We start from the raw sequence: 27253 nt of genomic DNA on the forward strand, positions 1-27253 counted from the left end.
TTTATTTGCAAATTATGGTGGAAAATAAGTATTTGGTCAATAACAAAAGTTTCTCAATACTTTGTTATATACCCTTTGTTGGCAATGACACAGGTCAAACGTTTTCTGTAAGTCTTCACAAGGTTTTCACACACTGTTGCTGGTATTTTGGCCCATTCCTCCATGCAGATCTCCTCTACAGCAGTGATGTTTTGGGGCTGTCGCTGGGCAACACGGACTTTCAACTCCCTCCAAAGATTTTCTATGGGGTTGAGATCTGGAGACTGGCTAGGCCACTCCAGGACCTTGAAATGCTTCTTACGAAGCCACTCCTTCGTTGCCCGGGCGGTGTGTTTGGGATCATTGTCATGATGAAAGACCCAGCCACATTTCATCTTCAATGCCCTTGCTGATGGAAGGAGGTTTTCACTCAAAATCTCAAGATACATGGCCCCATTCATACTTTCCTTTACACGGATCAGTCGTCCTGGTCTCTTTGCAGAAAAACAGCCCCAAAGCATGATGTTTCCACCCCCATGCTTCACAGTAGGTATGGTGTTCTTTGGATGCAACTCAGCATTCTTTGTCCTCCAAACACGACGAGTTGAGTTTTTACCAAAAAGTTATATTTTGGTTTCATCTGACCATATGACATTCTCCCAATCCTCTTCTGGATCATCCAAATGCACTCTAGCAAACTTCAGACAGGCCTGGACATGTACTGGCTTAAGCAGGGGGACACGTCTGGCACTGCAGGATTTGAATCCCTGGCGGCGTAGTGTGTTACTGATGGTAGGCTTTGTTACTTTGGTCCCAGCTCTCTGCAGGTCATTCACTAGGTCCCCCCGTGTGGTTCTGGGATTTTTGCTCACCGTTCTTGTGATCATTTTGACCCCACGGGGTGAGATCTTGCGTGGAGCCCCAGATCGAGGGAGATTATCAGTGGTCTTGTATGTCTTCCATTTCCTAATAATTGCTCCCACAGTTGATTTCTTCAAACCAAGCTGCTTACCTATTGCAGATTCAGTCTTCCCAGCCTGGTGCAGGTCTACAATTTTGTTTCTGGTGTCCTTTGACAGCTCTTGGCCATAGTGGAGTTTGGAGTGTGACTGTTTGAGGTTGTGGACAGGTGTCTTTTATACTGATAAATTCAAACAGGTGCCATTAATACAGGTAACGAGTGGAGGACAGAGGAGCCTCTTAAAGAACAAGTTACAGGTCTGTGAGAGCCAGAAATCTTGCTTGTTTGTAGGTGACCAAATACTTATTTTCCACCATAATTTGCAAATAAATTAATTTAAAATCCTACTGTGATTTTCTGGAATTTATTTTCTCAAATTGTCTGTCATAGTTGACGTGTACCTATGATGAAAATTACAGGCCTCTCTCATCTTTTTAAGTGGGAGAACTTGCACAATTGGTGGCTGACTAAATACTTTTTCCCCCACTGTATACTGTGTGGAGGAGAGGTTAAAGGTATACTGTGTGGAGGAGAGGAGAGGTTAACGGTATACTGTGTGGAGGAGAGGAGAGGTTAAAGGTATACTGTGTGGAGGAGAGGAGAGGTTAAAGGTATACTGTGTGGAGGAGAGGAGAGGTTAAAGGTATACTGTGTGGAGGAGAGGTTAAAGGTATACTGTGTGGAGGAGAGGTTAAAGGTATACTGTGTAGAGGAGAGGAGAGGTTAAAGGTATACTGTGTAGAGGAGAGGAGAGGTTAAAGGTATACTGTGTAGAGGAGAGGAGAGGTTAAAGGTATACTGTGTAGAGGAGAGGAGAGGTTAAAGGTATACTGTGTAGAGGAGAGGTTAAAGGTATACTGTGTAGAGGAGAGGTTAAAGGTATACTGTGTAGAGGAGAGGTTAAAGGTATACTGTGTAGAGGAGAGGTTAAAGGTATAATGTGTGGAGGAGAGGAGAGGTTAAAGGTATACTGTGTAGAGGAGAGGTTAAATGTATACTGTGTAGAGGAGAGGTTAAAGGTATACTGTGTAGAGGAGAGGTTAAAGGTATACTGTGTAGAGGAGAGGAGAGGTTAAAGGTATACTGTGTAGAGGAGAGGTTAAAGGTATACTGTGTAGAGGAGAGGTTAAAGGTATACTGTGTAGAGGAGAGGAGAGGTTAAAGGTATACTGTGTGGAGGAGAGGAGAGGTTAAAGGTATACTGTGTGGAGGAGAGGAGAGGTTAAAGGTATACTGTGTAGAGGAGAGGAGAGGTTAAAGGTATACTGTGTAGAGGAGAGGTTAAAGGTATACTGTGTAGAGGAGAGGTTAAAGGTATACTGTGTAGAGGAGAGGAGAGGTTAAAGGTATACTGTGTAGAGGAGAGGAGAGGTTAAAGGTATACTGTGTAGAGGAGAGGAGAGGTTAAAGGTATACTGTGTAGATGAGAGGTTAAAGGTATACTGTGTAGAGGAGAGGAGAGGTTAAAGGTATACTGTGTGGAGGAGAGGAGAGGTTAAAGGTATACTGTGTAGAGGAGAGGAGAGGTTAAAGGTATACTGTGTAGAGGAGAGGAGAGGTTAAAGGTATACTGTGTGGAGGAGAGGTTAAAGGTATACTGTGTGGAGGAGAGGTTAAAGGTATACTGTGTAGAGGAGAGGTTAAAGGTATACTGTGTAGAGGAGAGGTTAAAGGTATACTGTGTAGAGGAGAGGTTAAAGGTATACTGTGTGGAGGAGAGGAGAGGTTAAAGGTATACTGTGTAGAGGAGAGGTTAAAGGTATACTGTGTAGAGGAGAGGTTAAAGGTATACTGTGTAGAGGAGAGGTTAAAGGTATACTGTGTAGAGGAGAGGTTAAAGGTATACTGTGTAGAGGAGAGGAGAGGTTAAAGGTATACTGTGTAGAGGAGAGGAGAGGTTAAAGGTATACTGTGTAGATGAGAGGTTAAAGGTATACTGTGTAGAGGAGAGGTTAAATGTATACTGTGTGGAGGAGAGGAGAGGTTAAAGGTATACTGTGTAGAGGAGAGGTTAAAGGTATACTGTGTAGAGGAGAGGAGAGGTTAAAGGTATACTGTGTGGAGGAGAGGAGAGGTTAAAGGTATACTGTGTAGAGGAGAGGAGAGGTTAAAGGTATACTGTGTAGAGGAGAGGAGAGGTTAAAGGTATACTGTGTAGAGGAGAGGAGAGGTTAAAGGTATACTGTGTAGAGGAGAGGAGAGGTTAAAGGTATACTGTGTGGAGGAGAGGTTAAAGGTATACTGTGTGGAGGAGAGGTTAAAGGTATACTGTGTAGAGGAGAGGAGAGGTTAAAGGTATACTGTGTAGAGGAGAGGTTAAAGGTATACTGTGTGGAGGAGAGGAGAGGTTAAAGGTATACTGTGTGGAGGAGAGGTTAAAGGTATACTGTGTAGAGGAGAGGTTAAAGGTATACTGTGTAGAGGAGAGGTTAAAGGTATACTGTGTGGAGGAGAGGAGAGGTTAAAGGTATACTGTGTGGAGGAGAGGAGAGGTTAAAGGTATACTGTGTAGAGGAGAGGTTAAAGGTATACTGTGTAGAGGAGAGGTTAAAGGTATACTGTGTGGAGGAGAGGAGAGGTTAAAGGTATACTGTGTGGAGGAGAGGTTAAAGGTATACTGTGTAGAGGAGAGGTTAAAGGTATACTGTGTGGAGGAGAGGAGAGGTTAAAGGTATACTGTGTAGAGGAGAGGAGAGGTTAAAGGTATACTGTGTGGAGGAGAGGAGAGGTTAAAGGTATACTGTGTGGAGGAGAGGTTAAAGGTATACTGTGTGGAGGAGAGGAGAGGTTAAAGGTATACTGTGTAGAGGAGAGGAGAGGTTAAAGGTATACTGTGTGGAGGAGAGGAGAGGTTAAAGGTATACTGTGTGGAGGAGAGGTTAAAGGTATACTGTGTAGAGGAGAGGAGAGGTTAAAGGTATACTGTGTAGAGGAGAGGAGAGGTTAAAGGTATACTGTGTAGAGGAGAGGAGAGGTTAAAGGTATACTGTGTAGAGGAGAGGAGAGGTTAAAGGTATACTGTGTGGAGGAGAGGTTAAAGGTATACTGTGTGGAGGAGAGGTTAAAGGTATACTGTGTAGAGGAGAGGTTAAAGGTATACTGTGTAGAGGAGAGGTTAAAGGTATACTGTGTGGAGGAGAGGAGAGGTTAAAGGTATACTGTGTGGAGGAGAGGAGAGGTTAAAGGTATACTGTGTGGAGGAGAGGAGAGGTTAAAGGTATACTGTGTGGAGGAGAGGAGAGGTTAAAGGTATACTGTGTGGAGGAGAGGAGAGGTTAAAGGTATACTGTGTAGAGGAGAGGTTAAAGGTATACTGTGTGGAGGAGAGGAGAGGTTAAAGGTATACTGTGTGGAGGAGAGGTTAAAGGTATACTGTGTAGAGGAGAGGAGAGGTTAAAGGTATACTGTGTAGAGGAGAGGTTAAAGGTATACTGTGTAGAGGAGAGGAGAGGTTAAAGGTATACTGTGTAGAGGAGAGGAGAGGTTAAAGGTATACTGTGTGGAGGAGAGGAGAGGTTAAAGGTATACTGTGTGGAGGAGAGGTTAAAGGTATACTGTGTAGAGGAGAGGAGAGGTTAAAGGTATACTGTGTGGAAGAGAGGAGAGGTTAAAGGTATACTGTGTAGAGGAGAGGTTAAAGGTATACTGTGTGGAGGAGAGGAGAGGTTAAAGGTATACTGTGTGGAGGAGAGGAGAGGTTAAAGGTATACTGTGTGGAGGAGAGGAGAGGTTAAAGGTATACTGTGTGGAGGAGAGGTTAAAGGTATACTGTGTAGAGGAGAGGTTAAAGGTATACTGTGTGGAAGAGAGGAGAGGTTAAAGGTATACTGTGTAGAGGAGAGGTTAAAGGTATACTGTGTAGAGGAGAGGTTAAAGGTATACTGTGTGGAGGAGAGGAGAGGTTAAAGGTATACTGTGTGGAGGAGAGGTTAAAGGTATACTGTGTAGAGGAGAGGTTAAATGTATACTTTGTAGAGGAGAGGTTAAATGTATACTGTGTAGAGGAGAGGTTAAAGGTATACTGTGTAGAGGAGAGGTTAAAGGTATACTGTGTAGAGGAGAGGTTAAAGGTATACTGTGTAGAGGAGAGGTTAAAGGTATACTGTGTAGAGGAGAGGTTAAAGGTATACTGTGTAGAGGAGAGGTTAAAGGTATACTGTGTAGAGGAGAGGTTAAAGGTATACTGTGTAGAGGAGAGGTTAAAGGTATACTGTGTAGAGGAGAGGTTAAATGTATACTGTGTAGAGGAGAGGAGAGGTTAAAGGTATACTGTGTAGAGGAGAGGTTAAAGGTATACTGTGTAGAGGAGAGGTTAAAGGTATACTGTGTAGAGGAGAGGTTAAAGGTATACTGTGTAGAGGAGAGGTTAAAGGTATACTGTGTAGAGGAGAGGTTAAAGGTATACTGTGTAGAGGAGAGGTTAAAGGTATACTGTGTAGAGGAGAGGTTAAAGGTATACTGTGTAGAGGAGAGGTTAAAGGTATACTGTGTGGAGGAGAGGAGAGGTTAAAGGTATACTGTGTAGAGGAGAGGAGAGGTTAAAGGTATACTGTGTAGAGGAGAGGAGAGGTTAAAGGTATACTGTGTGGAGGAGAGGTTAAAGGTATACTGTGTAGAGGAGAGGAGAGGTTAAAGGTATACTGTGTAGAGGAGAGGAGAGGTTAAAGGTATACTGTGTGGAGGAGAGGAGAGGTTAAAGGTATACTGTGTGGAGGAGAGGAGAGGTTAAAGGTATACTGTGTGGAGGAGAGGAGAGGTTAAAGGTATACTGTGTAGAGGAGAGGAGAGGTTAAAGGTATACTGTGTAGAGGAGAGGTTAAAGGTATACTGTGTAGAGGAGAGGTTAAAGGTATACTGTGTGGAGGAGAGGAGATGTTAAAGGTATACTGTGTAGAGGAGAGGAGAGGTTAAAGGTATACTGTGTAGAGGAGAGGAGAGGTTAAAGGTATACTGTGTAGAGGAGAGGTTAAAGGTATACTGTGTAGAGGAGAGGTTAAAGGTATACTGTGTAGAGGAGAGGAGAGGTTAAAGGTATACTGTGTAGAGGAGAGGTTAAAGGTATACTGTGTGGAGGAGAGGTTAAAGGTATACTGTGTGGAGGAGAGGTTAAAGGTATACTGTGTGGAGGAGAGGTTAAAGGTATACTGTGTAGAGGAGAGGTTAAAGGTATACTGTGTGGAGGAGAGGTTAAAGGTATACTGTGTAGAGGAGAGGTTAAAGGTATACTGTGTAGAGGAGAGGTTAAAGGTATACTGTGTAGAGGAGAGGTTAAAGGTATACTGTGTAGAGGAGAGGTTAAAGGTATACTGTGTGGAGGAGAGGAGAGGTTAAAGGTATACTGTGTGGAGGAGAGGTTAAAGGTATACTGTGTAGAGGAGAGGTTAAAGGTATACTGTGTAGAGGACAGGTTAAAGGTATACTGTGTAGAGGAGAGGTTAAAGGTATACTGTGTAAAGGAGAGGTTAAAGGTATACTGTGTAGAGGAGAGGAGAGGTTAAAGGTATACTGTGTGGAGGAGAGGTTAAAGGTATACTGTGTGACTCACAGACTCATAGAGCTGTCTGCATGTCTGGGAGGCGTCCACTCTGCCTGAGAAGGAGACAGTCGGCACGGTGGTGTTGAGAGAATGGACGATACGGTCATCTATGTTACGCATCACCTTCAGAACCTCCTGGGGGTTAGGGAGGGACAGACAGACAGACAGACAGATAGTTACTGACAATACAGAACAGTGCAGATCTTCTGAGAGGCCAACTGAGGCAGAGACACTGTCCATAGACCCAGGGGCGGACTGGCCATCTGGTATTTCGGGCAAATGCCAGATGGGCTGGTCCATCTTTAGCTCAGTTGGCCTGCCTAACTTGTTTGTTTTTTTTGGTGCAAAATTATAATTATCTGGCAAAAAATGTGGGCTTCATGGAACAAAAATTGCCATTGTGGGGGCCTCAAAATTTAAAAAAATGAGCATGTGTTTTAGAAATGCCAGGGCCGATTTTGGAGCCCAGTCCGCCCCTGCTTAGACCCCAAGCAACAGGTTGTCATGCCCTAATTACATCTGGGGTGTGAAACATCCATTGACCCTAGCTAGCTCCAACACACAGTGCTGCGCTCTCTCTTCTTTAAAAGCATTAATTAATGTGTAGAAATCATAGCTAACTGACATAAACAGACATTAGGCTACATACCTAGCTAGCTATGTCACCTGACCATTCTGTTATGCACGTTGCACAATCTAACCGAGGGGAAACTGCATGACAGCTATAATAGCAGAGTGCATTCAGCATTCAAAGCAAGATGTTGCCTGCCAATCAGACTGTGATAGTGAAGATGTTGCCTGCCAATCAGACTGTGATAGTGAAGATGTTGCCTGCCAATCAGACTGTGATAGTGAAGATGTTGCCTGCCAATCAGACTGTGATAGTGAAGATGTTGCCTGCCAATCAGACTGTGATAGTGAAGATGTTGCCTGCCAATCAGACTGTGATAGTGAAGATGTTGCCTGCCAATCAGACTGTGATAGTGAAGATGTTGCCTGCCAATCAGACTGTGATAGTGAAGATGTTGCCTGCCAATCAGACTGTGATAGTGAAGATGTTGCCTGCCAATCAGACTGTGATAGTGAAGATGTTGCCTGCCAATCAGACTGTGATAGTGAAGATGTTGCCTGCCAATCAGACTGTGATAGTGAAGATGTTGCCTGCCAATCAGACTGTGATAGTGAAGATGTTGCCTGCCAATCAGACTGTGATACCTGATGTTCATCCATCTGGTTCAGTCAGATTATTGCCATACATTGGTTTGCAAAATTCCTTCTCACAAGTTTTAGAAGCCAGAATGTTGAATAAAATGATATTTTCACTTACTTTACGGGTTGTCTGTGTGGTTGGTCCTTTTGCAGGTAGGAATATATCCACAGGAAAGTATAATTACATCAACTTTTCAAAGCGCTGGTAGTGTGTTCAGATTTCCATCACCTGAAGCATGGGAAGAACCATGTAAACACGTGCACCAGCTCATCAAGTATGCTTTTCATCTTGTGTTCCTGTTCCTCACCAGCTCATCAAGTATGCTTTTCATCTTGTGTTCCTGTTCCTCACCAGCTCATCAAGTATGCCTTTTCATCTTGTGCCCATGCTTCAGGTGATGGAAATCTGAACGCACTATCAGCGCTTTGAAAAGTTGATGTAATTATACTTTCCTGTGGATATATTCCTACCTGCAAAAGGACCAACCACACAGACAGGTAAAGTACGTTAAAATATCATTTTCTTCAACATTCTGGCTTGTAGACGTTGTGAATGCAATTCAACGTCGGGTCTTCAGGCTGCAGAGTGAATTTGGTGTCATTAGCTGGTTTCCAGCCAATAGGCAACATATTTTTTATGCGAATATTCAAAGATCTGCATAAAGAAAATATGCGCATTTTCCCACCAGTGGTGTGTTCCCACCAAACGGACTTCAGTGTGGTGACTAAAGCTAGCTAGCTAGCGGGTAGCTACCGGTAACTTTTAGCAACTGTGGTTAGCTGTTTCCAATGTTATTTCACGCTTAAGAGTGCCTGTAATTGAGCCAGCTAGCTGCCACCTTCAGCTGTTTTTCTAACCTCATTATCATTAACGTTAGGTGGTTGGTAGCTGCTGTACTTAATTTCGGCTACTGATTGCAGTCTGCCAGTTTGGCTTTATACATAGCTTGGGCTTTGTCGAGTAAGGCTTAAACTATGTATTTAGATTGTAGTTAGGTACTATAGGTGGGCATCGTGGGCTGTATATTATTAAGTAGTATAGGTAGGCATCGTGGGCTGTTGTGGATAGCTGTTGTGTAGTTATTGTAGGTTACTTTTGTATTCGGCGGTGCCGGGTGTAGCACGAAGCTAGCTAGCTAACTCACCTCCTGGATTAGCTGGCGAGTTGCTATTAGCAACGGTAGCAACTAAAAACAATATCCTTTTAGCCAGCTACATTCGTTCGCAGTGACGCCGTTTTTCAAACAAAGTCAACACAGTAGCCATTGCTAGCCAGCCAACACTACCAGCTGGCTGTACTGTGGTAGCTAAATACAATATCTTTGTGCTAGCTACCCAACGTTTAATCATTGCTGCGTTATGAAAGGTAAGCTTGGCTTCTTATATGGTGTTGAGTTAAGCTTAAACCATGTATTTAGATTGTAGGTAGGTATTGTAGTTTGGTATTATAGGTAGCTTACTCAGGTAGTTATTGAAGGTTATTGTAGGTAATTATTGTAGGTAAGTACTGTATTCGGTGGACCCCGGCGAAGCACGAGGCTAGCTTACCCACTACTTGGACCAACAAAGCTAGCTAGCTAGCGGGTAGCTACTGGTAACTTTTTGCAACTGTGGTTAATTGTTTCCAATGTTATTTCATGCTTAAGAGTACCTGTGATTGAGCCAGCTAGCTGCTACCATTCAGCTGTTTTTCTAACCTCATCCGAGGCATTAACGTTAGGTGGTTGGTAGCTGCTGTACTTAATTACAGCTACTGATAACAGTCTGCTGTTGTTTACAACAATTCTAATTTCTAAAGTGGAAGTTGGGAGAGTTTTACTCGGGTGGTTCAGTGAAACAATTATAGTTTCTGAGGTGGAAGTTGGGAGAGTTATATATATATTTTTTTTGGTGAGGGAGGCCTGCTCTCTCCTTTCCCTGATGTTTAGTTCATTTCATTCCGATCTCCTCTGCATTATTGTAGCCATCTGCTGCAGCCTGTCAACTATGCCTCTGCCTATCCCTGTTCTCTCCTCTCCGCACAGGCTACACAAACGCCTCACACCGCGTGGCTGCTGCCTCTCTAACCTGGTGGTCCCTGCACGCACCACACACCTGGAGTTCCAGGTCTCAGGCAGCCTCTGGAACTGCCGTTCTGCCGCCAACAAGGCTGACTTCATCCCAGCCTATGCTACCCTCCAGTCCCTCGACTTCCTGGCGCTGACGGAAACATGGATTACCACTGAAAACACTGCTACTCCTACTGCTCTCTCCTCGTCTGACCATGTGTTCTCGCATACCCCGAGAGTATCTGGTCAGAGGGGTGGTGGCACAGGAATCCTCATCTCTCCCAAGTGGTCATTCTCAATTTTTCCCCTAACCCATCTGTCTATCTCCTCATTTGAATTCCACGCTGTCACAGTCACTAGCCCATTTAAGCTTAATATCCTTGTCATCTATCGCCCTCCAGGTTCCCTTGGAGAGTTCATCAATGAGCTTGACGCCTTGATAAGTTCCTTTCCTGAGGATGGCTCACCCTTCACAGTTTTGGGTGATTTCAACCTCCCCACGTCTACATTTGACTCATTTCTCTCTGCCTCCTTCTTTCCACTCCTCTCCTCTTTTGACCTCACCCTCTCACCATCCCCCCCCACTCACAAGGCAGGCAATACGCTTGACTTCATCTTTACTAGATGTTGCTCTTCTACTAATCTCACTGCAACTCCCCTCCATGTCTCCGACCACTACTTTGTATCCTTTTCTCTCTCGCTCTCCTCCAACACTACTCACTCTGCCCCTACACAGATGGTAACGCGCCGCCGCAACCTTCGCTCTCTCTCTCCCACTACTCTTTCCTCTTCCATCCTATCATCTCTTCCCTCTGCTCTATCCTTCTCCCTCCAATCTCCTGATTCTGCCTCCTCAACCCTCCTCTCCTCCCTTTCTGCATCCTTTGACTCCCTGTGTCCCCTATCCTCCCGGCCGGCTCGGTCCTCCCCTCCAGCTCTGTGGCTTGATGACTCATTGCGAGCTCACAGAACAGAGCTCCGGGCAGCGGAGCGGAAATGGAAGAAAACTAAACTCCCTGCCGACCTGGCATCTTTTCACTCCCTCCTCTCTACATTTTCTTCATCTGTTTCTGCTGCTAAGGCCACTTTCTACCACTCTAAATTCCAAGCATCTGCCTCTAACCCTAGGAAGCTCTTTGCCACATTCTCCTCACTGCTGAATCCTCCCCCCCACCTCCCTCTCTGTGGATGACTTTGTCAACCACTTTGAAAAGAAGGTTGACAACATCCGATCCTCGTTTGTTAAGTCTAATGACACTGCTGGTCCTGCTCACACTGCCCTACCCTATGCTTTGACTTCTTTCTCCCCTCTCTCTCCAGATAAAATCTTGCGACTAGTGACTGCAGGCCGCCCAACAACCTGCCCGCTTGACCCCATCCCCTCCTCTCTTCTCCAGACCATCTCCGGTGACCTTCTCCCCTACCTCACCTCGCTGATCAACTCATCCTTGACCGCTGGCCATGTCCCTTCCGTCTTCAAGAGAGCGAGAGTTGCACCCCTTCTCAAAAAACCAACACTCGATCCCACTGATGTCAACAACTACAGACCAGTATCCCTTCTTTCTTTTCTTTCCAAAACTATTGAGCGTGCCGTCTTTAGCCAACTCTCTTGCTATCTCTCTCAGAATTACCTTCTTGATCCAAACCAGTCAGGTTTCAGGACTGGTCATTCAACTGAGACTGCTCTTCTCTGTGTCACGGAGGCTCTCCGCACTGCTAAAGCTAACTCTCTCTCCTCTGCTCTTGTCCTTCTAGACCTGTCTGCTGCCTTTGATACAGTGAACCATCAGATCCTCCTCTCCACCCTCTCCGAGCTGGGCATCTCCGGCGCGGCTCACTCCTGGATTGCGTCCTACCTGACCGGTCGCTCCCTACCAAGTGGCGTGGCGAGAAGCTGTCTCCGCACCACGTGCTCTCACCACTGGTGTCCCCCAGGGCTCAGTTCTAGGCCCTCTCCTTTTCTCCCTATACACCAAGTCACTTGGCTCTGTCATATCCTCACATGGCCTCTCCTATCATTGCTACGCTGACGATACACAACTAATCTTCTCCTTTCCCCCTTCTGATAACCAGGTGGCGAATCGCATCTCTGCATGTCTGGCCGACATATCAGTATGGATGACGGATCACCACCTCAAGCTGAACCCTGGCAAGACGGAGCTGCTCTTCCTCCCGGGGAAGGACTGCCCGTTCCATGATCTCGCCATCACGGTTGACAACTCCGTTGTGTCCTCCTCCCAGAGTGCGAAGAGCCTTGGCGTGACCCTGGACAACACCCTGTCGTTCTCCACTAACATCAAGGCGGTGACCCGATCCTGCAGGTTCATGCTCTACAACATTCGGAGAGTACGACCCTGCCTTACACAGGAAGCGGCACAGGTCCTAATCCAGGCACTTGTCATCTCCCGTCTGGATTACTGCAACTCGCTGTTGGCTGGGCTCCCTGCCTGTGCCATTAAACCCCTACAACTCATCCAGAATGCCGCAGCCCGTCTGGTGTTCAACCTTCCCAAGTTCTCTCACGTCACCCCCCTCCTCTGCACACTCCACTGGCTTCCAGTTGAAGCTCGCATCCGTTACAAGACCATGGTGCTTGCCTATGGAGCAGTGAGGGGAACGGCACCTCCGTACCTTCAGGCTCTGATCAGTCCCTACACCCAGGCGAGGGCATTGCGTTCATCCACCTCTGGCCTGCTGGCTCCCCTTCCTCTGCGGAAGCATAGTTCCCGCTCAGCCCAGTCAAAGCTGTTCGCTGCTCTGGCACCCCAATGGTGGAACAAGCTCCCTCACGACGCCAGGACAGCGGAGTCACTCACCACCTTCCGGAGACATTTGAAACCCCACCTCTTTAAGGAACACCTGGGATAGGATAAAGTAATCCTTCTACCCCCCCCCCAAAAAAAAAGTATAATTGTAAAGTGGTTATCCCACTGGCTATAGGGTGAATGCACCAATTTGTAGTCGCTCTGGATAAGAGCGTCTGCTAAATGACGTAAATGTGCCCTTGAGCAAGGCACTTAACCCTAATTGCTCCTGTAAGTCGCTCTGGATAAGAGCGTCTGCTAAATGACTAAAATGTAAATGTAAATGTGATGACGTAGTGTACACAAAAGGTATTTTTTTGCTGAAGCTTTCATGTACCGAATAAAAATCTAAAGTTCAATGTGTTTCCAACGCATTTTCAACTCTACCGATAGTTTTGTCACAAAAACTGCAGCATTAAAATGGCAAATGTGCCAAATCTGGTCTTGGCACGTGCACTCTAACCCAGTGGTTCCCAACCTTTTTCAGTTACTATACCACCAACTGAATGTTGCTCTGCCCAGAGTACCCCTGAAGTATCCCCTCATGTGCATTTTACCAGTAAGCCTAGGGTCTCATGAGTCTCCTCACGTACCCCGTTAGGGTTGGGTGGTATACCGTATATACCGTATACCCACAGGATGTCATCAAAACGTATTCATTCAATGTGAATATTTGTAGCTACTTAAGTTATTACCTGCAGTCAACTTGTGCCTTAGAAGATAAAGCAGATTGCGTTGTTCTTCAGTACCACTGGTAGGGAACCACTGCTCTAGCCAACAGCAGGCAGATACAGTGTCAGCAGGCTAGTCTACATGATGAGATTATTATGGATATGAGACAGAATATTTGTATTTGTCAAACGGCAGTCAACCATCGATCATCATGTCACCAGATTAAGACACTCCATATTGATTGGAAAGCAGCATCAAGCTCGTCAACGTGCATTTTCACCCCCCTGTGAAGTTCATCATAACTTATTGCATAGTTTCCCAGAGTCTTAGTGGGAGGACCACACACCATATCATCGCATGACTCCAAGTTTACGTCAATGTGATAATGGTTATATCAATATTTGTTCATAAATATTAAATTGTACCGAAACTTCCTGTTTCCTTCACAGCTGTTGTGATAAACATTTTTATATAGTATGACTTTACTCGCATAGAAACTGTGGATGGAAACTTGGTTACAGCCATGTCCAAATTCTTCACATTGAACCCAATCCTGAAATGTCCATGCTAGCCCTTGATCATGACTCTCAGTTCCACTACATTACACATAAGAGTCATTGGACAAAGGCGTCTTGTGTAGCGTGGAGTTTGGTTAAGATCCCTGACGCTCAATCTGAACATTAACACGCGTTGCTTGCGGTATCATATTGGAAGCATATGAACCTTATCTTTCATATCAGCAAAAAATACTTTTCAAAAAACAAAAAGGTTAAATTGATACACTCCATGTTATGGTTGGTGTTCCCACACGGCCATATCTCCATGTTATGGTTGGTGTTCCCATATCTCCATGTTATGGTTGGTGTTCCCATATCTCCATGTTATGGTTGGTGTTCCCACACGGCCATATCTCCATGATACGGTCGGTGTTCCCACACGGCCATATCTCCATGATACGGTCGGTGTTCCCACACGGCCATATCTCCATGTTATGGTTGGTGTTCCCACACGGCCATATCTCCATGTTATGGTTAGTGTTCCCATATCTCCATGTTACGGTTGGTGTTCCCACACGGCCATATCTCCATGTTATGGTTGGTGTTCCCACACGGCCATATCTCCATGTTATGGTTAGTGTTCCCATATCTTCATGTTATGGTTGGTGTTCCCATATCTCCATGTTATGGTTGGTGTTCCCACACGGCCATATCTCCATGATACGGTCGGTGTTCCCACACGGCCATATCTCCATGATACGGTCGGTGTTCCCACACGGCCATATCTCCATGTTATGGTTGGTGTTCCCACACGGCCATATCTCCATGTTATGGTTAGTGTTCCCATATCTCCATGTTACGGTTGGTGTTCCCACACGGCCATATCTCCATGTTATGGTTGGTGTTCCCACACGGCCATATCTCCATGTTATGGTTAGTGTTCCCATATCTCCATGTTATGGTTGGTGTTCCCACACGGCCATATCTCCATGTTACGGTTGGTGTTCCCACACGGCCATATCTCCATGTTATGGTTGGTGTTCCCACACGGCCATATCTCCATGTTATGGTTGGTGTTCCCACACGGCCATATCTCCATGTTATGGTTGGTGTTCCCACACGGCCATATCTCCATGTTATGGTTGGTGTTCCCACACGGCCATATCTCCATGTTATGGTCGGTGTTCCCACACGGCCATATCTCCATGTTACGGTCGGTGTTCCCACACGGCCATATCTCCATGTTATGGTTGGTGTTCCCACACGGCCATATCTCCATGTTACGGTTGGTGTTCCCACACGGCCATATCTCCATGTTATGGTTGGTGTTCCCACACGGCCATATCTCCATGTTATGGTTGGTGTTCCCACACGGCCATATCTCCATGTTATGGTTGGTGTTCCCACACGGCCATATCTCCATGTTATGGTTGGTGTTCCCACACGGCCATATCTCCATGTTACGGTCGGTGTTCCCACACGGCCATATCTCCATGTTATGGTCGGTGTTCCCACACGGCCATATCTCCATGTTATGGTTGGTGTTCCCACACGGCCATATCTCCATGTTATGGTTGGTGTTCCCACACGGCCATATCTCCATGTTATGGTTGGTGTTCCCACACGGCCATATCTCCATGTTATGGTTGGTGTTCCCACACGGCCATATCTCCATGTTATGGTTGGTGTTCCCACACGGCCATATCTCCATGTTACGGTTGGTGTTCCCATATCTCCATGTTACGGTTGGTGTTCCCACACGGCCATATCTCCATGTTACGGTTGGTGTTCCCACACGGCCATATCTCCATGTTATGGTTGGTGTTCCCACACGGCCATATCTCCATGTTATGGTTGGTGTTCCCACACGGCCATATCTCCATGTTATGGTTGGTGTTCCCACACGGCCATATCTCCATGTTATGGTTGGTGTTCCCACACGGCCATATCTCCATGTTATGGTTGGTGTTCCCACACGGCCATATCTCCATGTTATGGTTGGTGTTCCCACACGGCCATATCTCCATGTTATGGTTGGTGTTCCCACACGGCCATATCTCCATGTTATGGTTGGTGTTCCCACACGGCCATATCTCCATGTTATGGTTGGTGTTCCCACACGGCCATATCTCCATGTTACGGTTGGTGTTCCCACACGGCCATATCTCCATGTTACGGTTGGTGTTCCCACACGGCCATATCTCCATGTTACGGTTGGTGTTCCCACACGGCCATATCTCCATGTTATGGTTGGTGTTCCCACACGGCCATATCTCCATGTTATGGTTGGTGTTCCCACACGGCCATATCTCCATGTTATGGTTGGTGTTCCCATATCTCCATGTTATGGTTGGTGTTCCCACACGGCCATATCTCCATGTTACGGTTGGTGTTCCCACACGGCCATATCTCCATGTTATGGTTGGTGTTCCCACACGGCCATATCTCCATGATACGGCGCTTGTTTACGGAAAACAGACGGTAGACAAGAGGCCTGTGCTAATTGGATATCTAGCATGCTCCAACACCTGTGCGTAAACATAACTCAGGAAGTGTAGCGGAAGTGTAGTTTCTAGGATGGAGGCACCCATAGCTGTATAGATCAGTAATTGCTACAGTAAGTGTATCTTTTTTATTCTAAGGATTCTTTCTTGCTGATGAAAGATGATATGTTTCGAAAGCCGTATCGCAAGCGATGATTATTGACTTTTCTAAACATTAAAACACAGCGTCGGGTTGTAGTTCACTTGAGGCAGTCGTGGGCGAAGCTAATGGCTGAGAACTGTAGGGGGAAGGCAGGATGCCACCAAGCTAAATCACCTCGAGCTAAAAAATTTAATGGACTGGAAATACACCCTTCTAGCTAGCTGACCACCGATTGTCATTACAATTTATGGAAGTAAAAAAATTAATAATATATAGACATTTTGTAGGACATGCTGTATATTGTAAACTTTGACTTTAGCGACAGATCACACATCATTTAATATCCAACTTTTAACCTCTGAAATATAGCTAACCGATTTGCTAATGTTGCTAGCTTAGTTGCTAAATGTTGATAGAACTGCTTAGTAACCAAAAAGGAAAGCAATTGTAAGTGTTAGATAATACATATCACGAATACAGCTGAATTTTTCGTAGCTGTCTATTTACCACCACAAACTGATGCTGGCACCAAGACCACACTCAATGAGCTGTATAAGGCCATAAGTAAACAGGAAAACGCTCATCTAGTGGCAGCGCTCCTAGTGGCCGGGGACTTTAATGCAGGGAAACTTAAATCCGTTCTACCTAATTTCTACCAGCGTGTTAAATGTGCAACAAGAGGAAAGAAAAACTCTAGATCACCTTTACTCCACACACAGAGACGCATACAAAGCTCTCCCTTGCCCTCCATTTGGCAAATCTGACCATAACTCTATCCTCCTCATTCCTGCTTACAAGCAAAAACTAAAGCAGGAAGCACCAGTGACTTGGTCAATAAGGAAGTGGTCAGATGAAGCAGATGCTAAGCTACAGGACTGTTTTGCTAGCACAGACTGGAATATGTTCCTGGACTCAACTGATGGCATTGAGGAGTATACCACATCAGTCACCGGCTTCATCAATAAGTGCATCAATGACGTTGTCCCCACAGTGACCGTACGTACATACCCCAACCAGAAGCCATGGATTACAGGCAACATCTGCACAGAGCTAAAGGGCAGAGCTGCAGCTTTCAAGGAGCGGGACTCTAACCCGGACGCTTATAAGAAATCCCGCTATGCCCTCCGACGAACCATCAAACAGGCAAAGAGTCAATACAGGACTAAGATTGAATCCTACTACACCGGCTCCAACGCTCGTCAGATGTGGCAGGGCCCAGCCGCGAGCTGCCCATTGACAAGCCTACCAGACGAGCTAAATAACTTCTATACGCGCTTCGAGGCAAGCAACACTGAAGCATGCATGAGAGCACCAGCTGTTCCGGACGACTGTGTGATCACGCTCGCCGTAGCCGATGTGAGTAAGACCTTTAAACAGGTCAACATTCACAAGGCCGCAGGGCCAGACGGATTACCAGGACGTGTACTCCGAGCATGCGCTGACCAACTGGCAAGTGTCTTCACTGACATTTTCAACCTGTCCCTGGCCGAGTCTGTAATACCAACATGTTTTAGACCACCATAGTCCCTGTGCCCAAGAACACCAAGGTAACCTGCCTAAATGACTACCAACCCGTAGCACTCACGTCTGTAGCCATGAAGTGCTTTGAAAGGCTGGTCATGGCTCACATCGACACCATCATCCCAGAAACCCTAGACCCACTCCAATTTGCATACCCCCCCCAACAGATCCACAGATGATGCAATCTCTACTGCACTCAACACTGCCCTTTCCCACCTGGACAATAGGAACACCTACGTGAGAATGCGATTCATTGACTACAGCTCAGCGTTCAACACCATAGCGCCCTCAAAGCCCATCACTAAGCTAAGGACCCTGGGACTAAACACCTCCCTCTGCAACTGGATCCTGGACTTCCTGACAGGCCGCCCATGTGGTATGGGTAGGCAACAACACAACTGCCATGCTGATTCTCAACACGGGGGCCCCTCAGGGGTGCGTGCGTAGTCCCCTCCTGTACTCCCTGTTCACCCATGACAGCGTGGCCAAGCACGACTCCAACACCATCATTAAGTTTGCCGACGACACAACGGTGGTAGGCCTGAATACCGACAACGAGACAGCCTATAGGGAGGAGGTCAGAGTCCTGGAAGTGTGATGCCAGGATAACAACCTCTCCCTCAACGTGATCAAGACAAAGGAGATGATCGTGGACTATAGGAAAAGGAAGGCCGAGCACGCCCCCAGAGCAGGTTGAGAGCTTCAAGTTCCTTGGTGTCCACATCACCAACATCCTATCATGGTCCAAACACACCAAGACGGTCGTGAAGGGTGCAGGACAATTCCCCCTCAGGAGACTGAAAAATTATGGCATGGGTCCTCAGATCCTCAAAAGGTTCTACAGCTGCACTATTGAGAGCATCCTGACTGGTTGCATCACCGCCTGCTATGGCAACTGCTTGGCCTCCGACCGTAAGGCACTACAGAGGGTAGTGCGTACGGCCCAGTACATCACTGGGGCCAAGCTTCCTGCCATCCAGGACCTCTATACCAGGCGGTGTCAGAGGAAGGCCCTAAAAATTGCCAAAGACCAGCCACCCTAGTCATAGACTGTTCTCTCTGTTACCGCACGACAAGCGGTACCGGAGCGCCAAGTCTAGGTCCAAACGGCTTCTGAACAGCTTCAACCCCCAAGCCATAAGACTGCTGAACAGCTAATCATGGCTACCCGGACTTTCTTAACTCTTATTTTTCTTTAAACTGCATTGTTGGTTAAGGGCTTGTCAGTAAGCCTTTCACGGTAAGGTCTACACCTGTTGTATTCGGCACATTTGACAAATACAATTTGATTTGATTTGAATGTTGTCGAGCTTTACTGTATCAAAATTAGATGGGGGCGTTTTGCGGGGCAGGGATGGGTATCTACCAGGCTGCCAAAGTTAGTCAGGTGGACATGTTCCAAGCCATGGAGGACTACGGGGCAGGGATGTTTTTTGTTTCTAGGAGATTACCACGAGTATGTATATTTCAACTGCTAATAACAGTTTTCTATTCTTATCTAACAAGGTGCATGGTGTACCTCGGCAGACCCTGGCGGACAGGCTGAGGGGCCGGGTGACCCATGGTTGTCGCAGTGGACCACCCACATTGCTTGCACCAGAGGATGAAAATTCTGTATCTACTGCGCCAACCATGGGTTCCCCTTCACCAGACAGAGGCTGATGAAATATGCCAACAAAATGTATTTGGTGTTCTATGTGTTTATGTATGTAGAATGCTGGACTGACTGTTCTCAAGGTGTGTGATGAAAATGTGGATGTCACAGGATGTTGGTGGTGCCTTAATTGGGGAGGACAGGCTCGTGGAAAATGCTGGAGCGGAATAGGTGGAATGGTATCATATACAGTGCATTCAGAAAGTATTCAGACCACTTTACTTTTTCCACATTTTGTTACGTTACAGCCTTATTCTAAAATGGATTAAATATTATCGAATCAATCTACACACAATACCCCATGATGAAAAAGCGAAAACAGGTTTTTAGAAATGTTTGCAAATGTATTAAAAATAAAATACAGAAATACACTTATCGGTATTTATATAGGTATTCAGACCCTTTGCTATGAGACTCAAAATTGAGCTCAGGTGTATCCTGTTTCCATTGATCATCCTTGAGATGTTTCTACAACTTGATTGTCAAATCAAATCGTATTGGTCACATATACATATTTAGCAGATGTTATTGTGGGTGTAGCGAAATGCTTGTGTTCCTAGCTCCAACAGTGCAGTAGTATCTAACAATTCACAACAATACACACAAATCTCAAAGTAAAATAATGGAATTACGAAATATATAAATATTAGGACGAGCAATGTCTGAGTGGCATTGACTAAAATGCAGTAGAGCACAGTATATACATATGAGCTGAGTAAAGCAGTATGTAAACATGATTAAAGTGACTAGTGTTCCATTATTAAAGTGACCAGTGATTCCATGTCTATGTATAAAGGGCAGCAGCCTCTAAGGTGCAGGGTTGAGTAAGTTTGTGAGGGCCTTAGGGGCCAAGCCAAATGTATTCAGCATCCTGAGGTTGAAGAGACGCTGTTGCGCCTTCTTCACCACAATGTCTGTGTGGGTGGACCATTTCAGTGTGTCAGTGAAATGTACGCCGAGGAACTTGAAGCTTTTCACCTTCACTGCAGTCCCATCGATGTGAATAGGGGCATGCTCTCTCTGTTGTCTCCTGAAGTCCACAATCAGCTCCTTTGTTTTGTTGACGTTGAGGGAGAGGTTATTTTCCTGGCACCACACTCCCAGAGCCCTCACCTCCTCCCTGTAGGCGGTCTCGTCATTATTGGTAATCAAGCCTACTACTGTTGTGTCGTCTGCAAACTTGATGATTGAGTTGGAGGCTTGGCCACGCAGTCATGGGTGAACAGGGAGTACAGGAGGGGGCTGAGCACGCACCCTTGTGGGGCCCCAGTGTTGAGGATCAGTCTAGTGGAGATGTTGTTTCCTACCTTCACCACCTGGGAGTGGCCCGTCAGGAAGTTCAAGTGGGGACAACAGACTGGGATAGGGAGAGATTGAATACGTCCGTAAACACTCCAGCCAGCTGGTCTGCGCATGCTCTGAGGACGCGGCTAGTGATACCGTCTGGACCGGCAGCCTTGCGAGGGTTAACATGCTTCAATGTCTTACTCACGTCGACCACGGAGAACAAGAGCCCACAGTCCTTGGGAGCGGGACGCATCGGTGGCACTGTGTTTAGCTTGTCCGTGAGCAAGACATCAGTGTCCGCAACGTGAATGGTTTTCCCTTTGTAATCCGTGATTGTCTGTAGACCCTGCCACATTCTTCTCGTGTCTGAGCCGTTGAATTGTAACTTTGTCTCTGTACTGACGTTTTGCCTGTTTATTTGCCTTATGGAGGGAATGATGACACTGTCTGTATCCAACCATATTCCCAGTCACTTTGCCCTGGTTAAATGCGGTGGTTGGCGCTTTCTACCCACGTTTTTTGGTATAGATATGTATAGTATGTTTTAATAGTCACCGTGGGAACAACATCCCCTATACACTTCCTGATGAACTCCGTCACTGTGTCCATGTTACATCAATGTTATTCTCAGAGGCAACCGGGAACATATCCCAGTCCTCGTGATCAAAACAATCTTGAAGCATGGATTCTGATTGGTCAGACCAGCGTTGAATAGACCTTAGCACGGGTCCACCTGTGGTAAATTCAATTGATTGGACATGATTTGGAAAGGCACATACCTGTCTATATAAGGTCCCACACAGTTGACAGTGCATGTCAGAGCAAAAACCAAGCCATGAGGTCGAAGGAATTGTCCGTAGAGCTCCGAGACAGGATTGTGTCAAGGCACAGATCTGGGGAAGGGTACCAAAAAATGTCTGCAGCATTGAAGGTCCCCAAGAACACAGTGGCCTCCATCATTCTTAAATGGAAGAATTTTGGAACCACCAAGACTCTTCCTAGAGCTGGCCACCCGGCCAAACTGAACAATCAGGGGAGAAGAGCCTTGGTCAGGGAGGTGACCAAGAACCAGATGGTCACTCTGACAGAGCTCCAGAGTTTCTCTGGAGATGGGAGAACCTTCCAGAAGGACAACCATCTCTGCAGCACTCCACCAATCAGGCCTTTATGGTAGAGTGGCCATACGGAAGCAACTCCTCAGTAAAAGGCACATGACAGCCCGCTTGGAGTTTGCCAAAAGGCACCTAAAGGACTCTCAGACCATGAGAAACAAGATTATCTAGTCTGATGAAACCAAGATTGAACTCTTTGGCCTGAATGCCAAGCATCACGTCTGGAGGAAATCTGGCACCATCCCTACGGTGAAGCATGGTGGTGGCAGCATCATGCTGTGGGGATGTTTTTCAGCGGCAGGGACTGGGAGACTAGTCAGGATCGAGGGAAAGATGAATGGAGCAAAGTACAGAGAGATCCTTGATGAAAACCTGCTCCAGAGCGCTCAGGACCTCAGACTGGGGCAAAGGTTCACCTTCCATCAGGACAACAACCCTAAGCACACAGCCAAGACAACGGAGGAGTGGCTTCAGGACAAGTCTCTGAATTTGCTTGAGTGGCCCAGCCAGAGCCCGGACTTGAACCCAAACGAACATCTCTGGAGAGACCTGAAAATAGCTGTGCAGCGACGCTCCCCATCCAACCTGACAGAGCTTGAGAGGATCTACAGAGAACAATGGGAGAAACTCCCCAAATACAGGTGTGCCAAGCTTGTAGCGTCATACCCAAGAAGACTTGTGGCTGTAATCGCTGCCAAAGGTGCTTCAACAAAGTACTGAGTAAAGTGTCTGAATACTTATGTAAATGTGATATTTCCTTTTTTTTTTTTTTTTTTTTTGCAAAAACATTTCTAAAAACCTGTTTTTGCTTTGTCATTATGGGGTATTGTGTGTAGATTGATGAGGGGAAAAAACAATTTCATCCATTTTAGAACAAGGCTGTAACGTAACAAAATGTGGAAAAAGTCATGGGGTCTGAATACTTTCTGAATGCACATTGTTTCCATGTGTTTGGTGCCATTCCATTCACTCCATTTCAGCCATTATTATGAGCTGTTCTCCCCTCAGCAGCCTCCTGTGGTATTTGTGCATGGTGATGCCAAAATAAACATTTTCATCCTGGGTGGATTCTATGTTTCTGCACCAAGGGTAGACAATTCCACCACTGGGGAAGAGGTGGTGGGAAATGTTCAGGAAGCACAAGAACCTGAGCATGATGAGGCCGGACACCCTGGACAGGGGGAGAGCGAACCTGAGCACGATGAGGCCGGACACCCTGGACAGGGGGAGAGCGAACCTGAGCACGATGAGGCCGGACACCCTGGACAGGGGGAGAGCGAACCTGAGCACGATGAGGCCGGACACCCTGGACAGGGGGAGAGCGAACCTGAGCATGATGAGGCCGGACACCCTGGACAGGGGGAGAGCGAACCTGAGCATGATGAGGCCGGACACCCTGGACAGGGGGAGAGCGAACCTGAGCACGATGAGGCCGGACACCCTGGACAGGGGGAGAGCGAACCTGAGCATGATGAGGCCGGACACCCTGGACAGGGGGAGAGCGAACCTGAGCATGATGAGGCCGGACACCCTGGACAGGGGGAGAGCGAACCTGAGCATGATGAGGCCGGACACCCTGGACAGGGGGAGAGCTGAGTGAGCCTTCTTTGCTTCTTATGAGAAGAACTTGGAGGAGAGCGGGTTGAGGGAGAAACCCAGCCAAATCTATAACTGCGATGAGTCTGGGTTTCGTTGCGACCAGAACAAGCACAAGATGCTGGATCACCAGGGCGCAAAACACGCAGCACAGAAAATGAAGAGAAAAGCTCCACCGGCCACCTCTGTCACACCACCCATGGCACCACCCTCAGGTACTTCAGAATCAGTTTGTTTTCCTCTCTGTTGTATAAGTTACTATTGTTGCTGTAGTCCTTCTACATTTGCAAACCATATTAATCAATTTGATTGTTTGTTTGTTTTTCACATAAAAGACACCACCTGCTGTGCTCGCTGTGGGGAGCATGATCCGTCTGCAAACTCCCCTCAGGAGTGTGAGTCCGAGGTGCCAGGTGTGCTGTGACTTCTGCCAGCACTGGTTCCACTGCAGGTGTGTGCTGTGGGATCCAGAGGTGGTGGTTGAGCTGGATTTGTGTTGTGATTTCTGGGACAATATAGGGATGGAGGTCGACGTTGGACAATATAGTGATGGAGGTCGACGTGGGACAATATAGGGATGGAGGTCGACGTTGGACAATATAGGGATGGAGGTCGACGTGGGACAATATAGGGATGGAGGTCGACGTTGGACAATATGCGGATGGAGGTCGACGTGGGACAATATACGGATGGAGGTCGACGTGGGACAATATAGGGATGGAGGTCGACGTGGGACAATATAGGGATGGAGGTCGACGTGGGACAATATAGGGATGGAGGTCGACGTTGGACAATATAGGGATGGAGGTCGACGTTGGACAATATCGGGATGGAGGTCGACGTTGGACAATATAGGGATGGAGGTCGACGTGGGACAATATAGGGATGAGGTCGACGTGGGACAATATAGGGATGGAGGTCGACGTGGGACAATATAGGGATGGAGGTCGACGTGGGACAATATACGGATGGAGGTCGACGTGGGACAATATAGGGATGGAGGTCGACGTTGGACAATATAGGGATGGAGGTCGACGTGGGACAATATAGGGATGGAGGTCGACGTGGGACAATATAGGGATGGAGGTCGACGTGGGACAATATAGGGATGGAGGTCGACGTGGGACAATATAGGGATGGAGGTCGACGTGGGACAATATAGGGATGGAGGTCGACGTGGGACAATATAGGGATGGAGGTCGACGTGGGACAATATAGGGATGGAGGTCGACGTGGGACAATATAGGGATGGAGGTCGACGTGGGACAATATAGGGATGGAGGTCGACGTGGGACAATATAGGGATGGAGGTCGACGTTGGACAATATAGGGATGGAGGTCGACGTTGGACAATATACGGATGGAGGTCGACGTGGGACAATACAGGGATGGAGGTCGACGTGTGACAATACAGGGATGGAGGTCGACGTTGGACAATACAGGGATGGAGGTCGACGTGGGACAATATAGGGATGGAGGTCGACGTGGGACAATATAGGGATGGAGGTCGACGTGGGACAATATAGGGATGGAGGTCGACGTGGGACAATATAGGGATGGAGGTCGACGTGGGACAATATACGGATGGAGGTCGACGTTGGACAATATAGGGATGGAGGTCGACGTGGGACAATATAGGGATGGAGGTCGACGTTGGAAAATATAGGGATGGAGGTCGACGTGGGACAATATAGGGATGGAGGTCGACGTTGGACAATATAGGGATGGAGGTCGACGTGGGACAATATAGGGATGGAGGTCGACGTGGGACAATATAGGGATGGAGGTCGACGTGGGACAATATACGGATGGAGGTCGACGTGGGACAATATAGGGATGGAGGTCGACGTTGGAAAATATAGGGATGGAGGTCGACGTGGGACAATATAGGGATGGAGGTCGACGTGGGACAATATAGGGATGGAGGTCGACGTGGGACAATATAGGGATGGAGGTCGGCGTGGGACAATATAGGGATGGAGGTCGACGTTGGACAATATAGGGATGGAGGTCGACGTGGGACAATATAGGGATGGAGGTCGACGTGGGACAATATAGGGATGGAGGTCGACGTGGGACAATATAGGGATGGAGGTCGACGTGGGACAATATAGGGATGGAGGTCGACGTGGGACAATATAGGGATGGAGGTCGACGTTGGACAATATAGGGATGGAGGTCGACGTTGGACAATATAGGGATGGAGGTCGACGTGGGACAATATAGGGATGGAGGTCGACGTTGGACAATATAGGGATGGAGGTCGACGTGGGACAATATAGGGATGGAGGTCGACGTGGGACAATATAGGGATGGAGGTCGACGTTGGACAATATAGGGATGGAGGTCGACGTTGGACAATATAGGGATGGAGGTCGACGTGGGACAATATAGGGATGGAGGTCGACGTGGGACAATATAGGGATGGAGGTCGACGTGGGACAATATACGGATGGAGGTCGACGTTGGACAATATAGGGATGGAGGTCGACGTTGGAAAATATAGGGATGGAGGTCGACGTGGGACAATATAGGGATGGAGGTCGACGTTGGACAATATAGGGATGGAGGTCGACGTGGGACAATATAGGGATGGAGGTCGACGTGGGACAATATAGGGATGGAGGTCGACGTTGGACAATATACGGATGGAGGTCGACGTTGGACAATATAGGGATGGAGGTCGACGTTGGAAAATATAGGGATGGAGGTCGACGTGGGACAATATAGGGATGGAGGTCGACGTTGGACAATATAGGGATGGAGGTCGACGTGGGACAATATAGGGATGGAGGTCGACGTGGGACAATATAGGGATGGAGGTCGACGTTGGACAATATAGGGATGGAGGTCGACGTGGGACAATATAGGGATGGAGGTCGACGTGGGACAATATAGGGATGGAGGTCGACGTTGGACAATATAGGGATGGAGGTCGACGTGGGACAATATAGGGATGGAGGTCGACGTGGGACAATATAGGGATGGAGGTCGACGTGGGACAATATAGGGATGGAGGTCGACGTGGGACAATATAGGGATGGAGGTCGACGTGGGACAATATAGGGATGGAGGTCGACGTGGGACAATATAGGGATGGAGGTCGACGTGGGACAATATACGGATGGAGGTCGACGTGGGACAATATAGGGATGGAGGTCGACGTTGGACAATATAGGGATGGAGGTCGACGTGGGACAATATAGGGATGGAGGTCGACGTGGGACAATATAGGGATGGAGGTCGACGTGGGACAATATAGGGATGGAGGTCGACGTGGGACAATATAGGGATGGAGGTCGACGTGGGACAATATAGGGATGGAGGTCGACGTGGGACAATATAGGGATGGAGGTCGACATTTAATTGTTTGTTTGGCTTGTTTTCATATGCAAGTATTTATTAGAAAAAAGATATTACATGTCTAAAATCTAATATCTATATTTATTCAACACATCTTGTGTATTTCTTCCTTTACTTTCCAAGTGCATCTCTGCAACACAAACTCCAACACAGTGTTTCATTGTTTATGTCAATGCACATCATTGAAATTAGGTTCATTTGATGTAAATTATTCATACTTATTTATATTTTTGCATTAAACTGTTATCTATTTTCTCAAAACATAAGATTAACCTGTAAAATAAATGAGACATTATTTGGTTGCAACACTGAAAAAGATGTTGGTGAAGAACCATTTTTAAGAGTCCACAGGAGGGCGCACCGGGCTA

General features: G+C 46.9%; 1 protein-coding gene across 1 annotated transcript in view; it reads right to left on the reverse strand.

Annotated features, from left to right (window-relative positions):
• The window catches only part of mix23 (mitochondrial matrix import factor 23), a 56173-nt gene that overhangs the window by 22414 nt on the left and 6506 nt on the right, over nucleotides 1-27253 (reverse strand). The window contains exon 3 of the mRNA XM_041861410.2: nucleotides 6486-6611. Coding sequence (XP_041717344.1) covers nucleotides 6486-6611 — 126 coding nt within the window. The remainder of the gene's footprint in view (nucleotides 1-6485; nucleotides 6612-27253) is intronic.

The sequence above is a fragment of the Coregonus clupeaformis genome, chromosome 34 (assembly GCF_020615455.1).
Source record: "Coregonus clupeaformis isolate EN_2021a chromosome 34, ASM2061545v1, whole genome shotgun sequence".
Classification (NCBI taxonomy): Eukaryota; Metazoa; Chordata; class Actinopteri; order Salmoniformes; family Salmonidae; genus Coregonus; species Coregonus clupeaformis.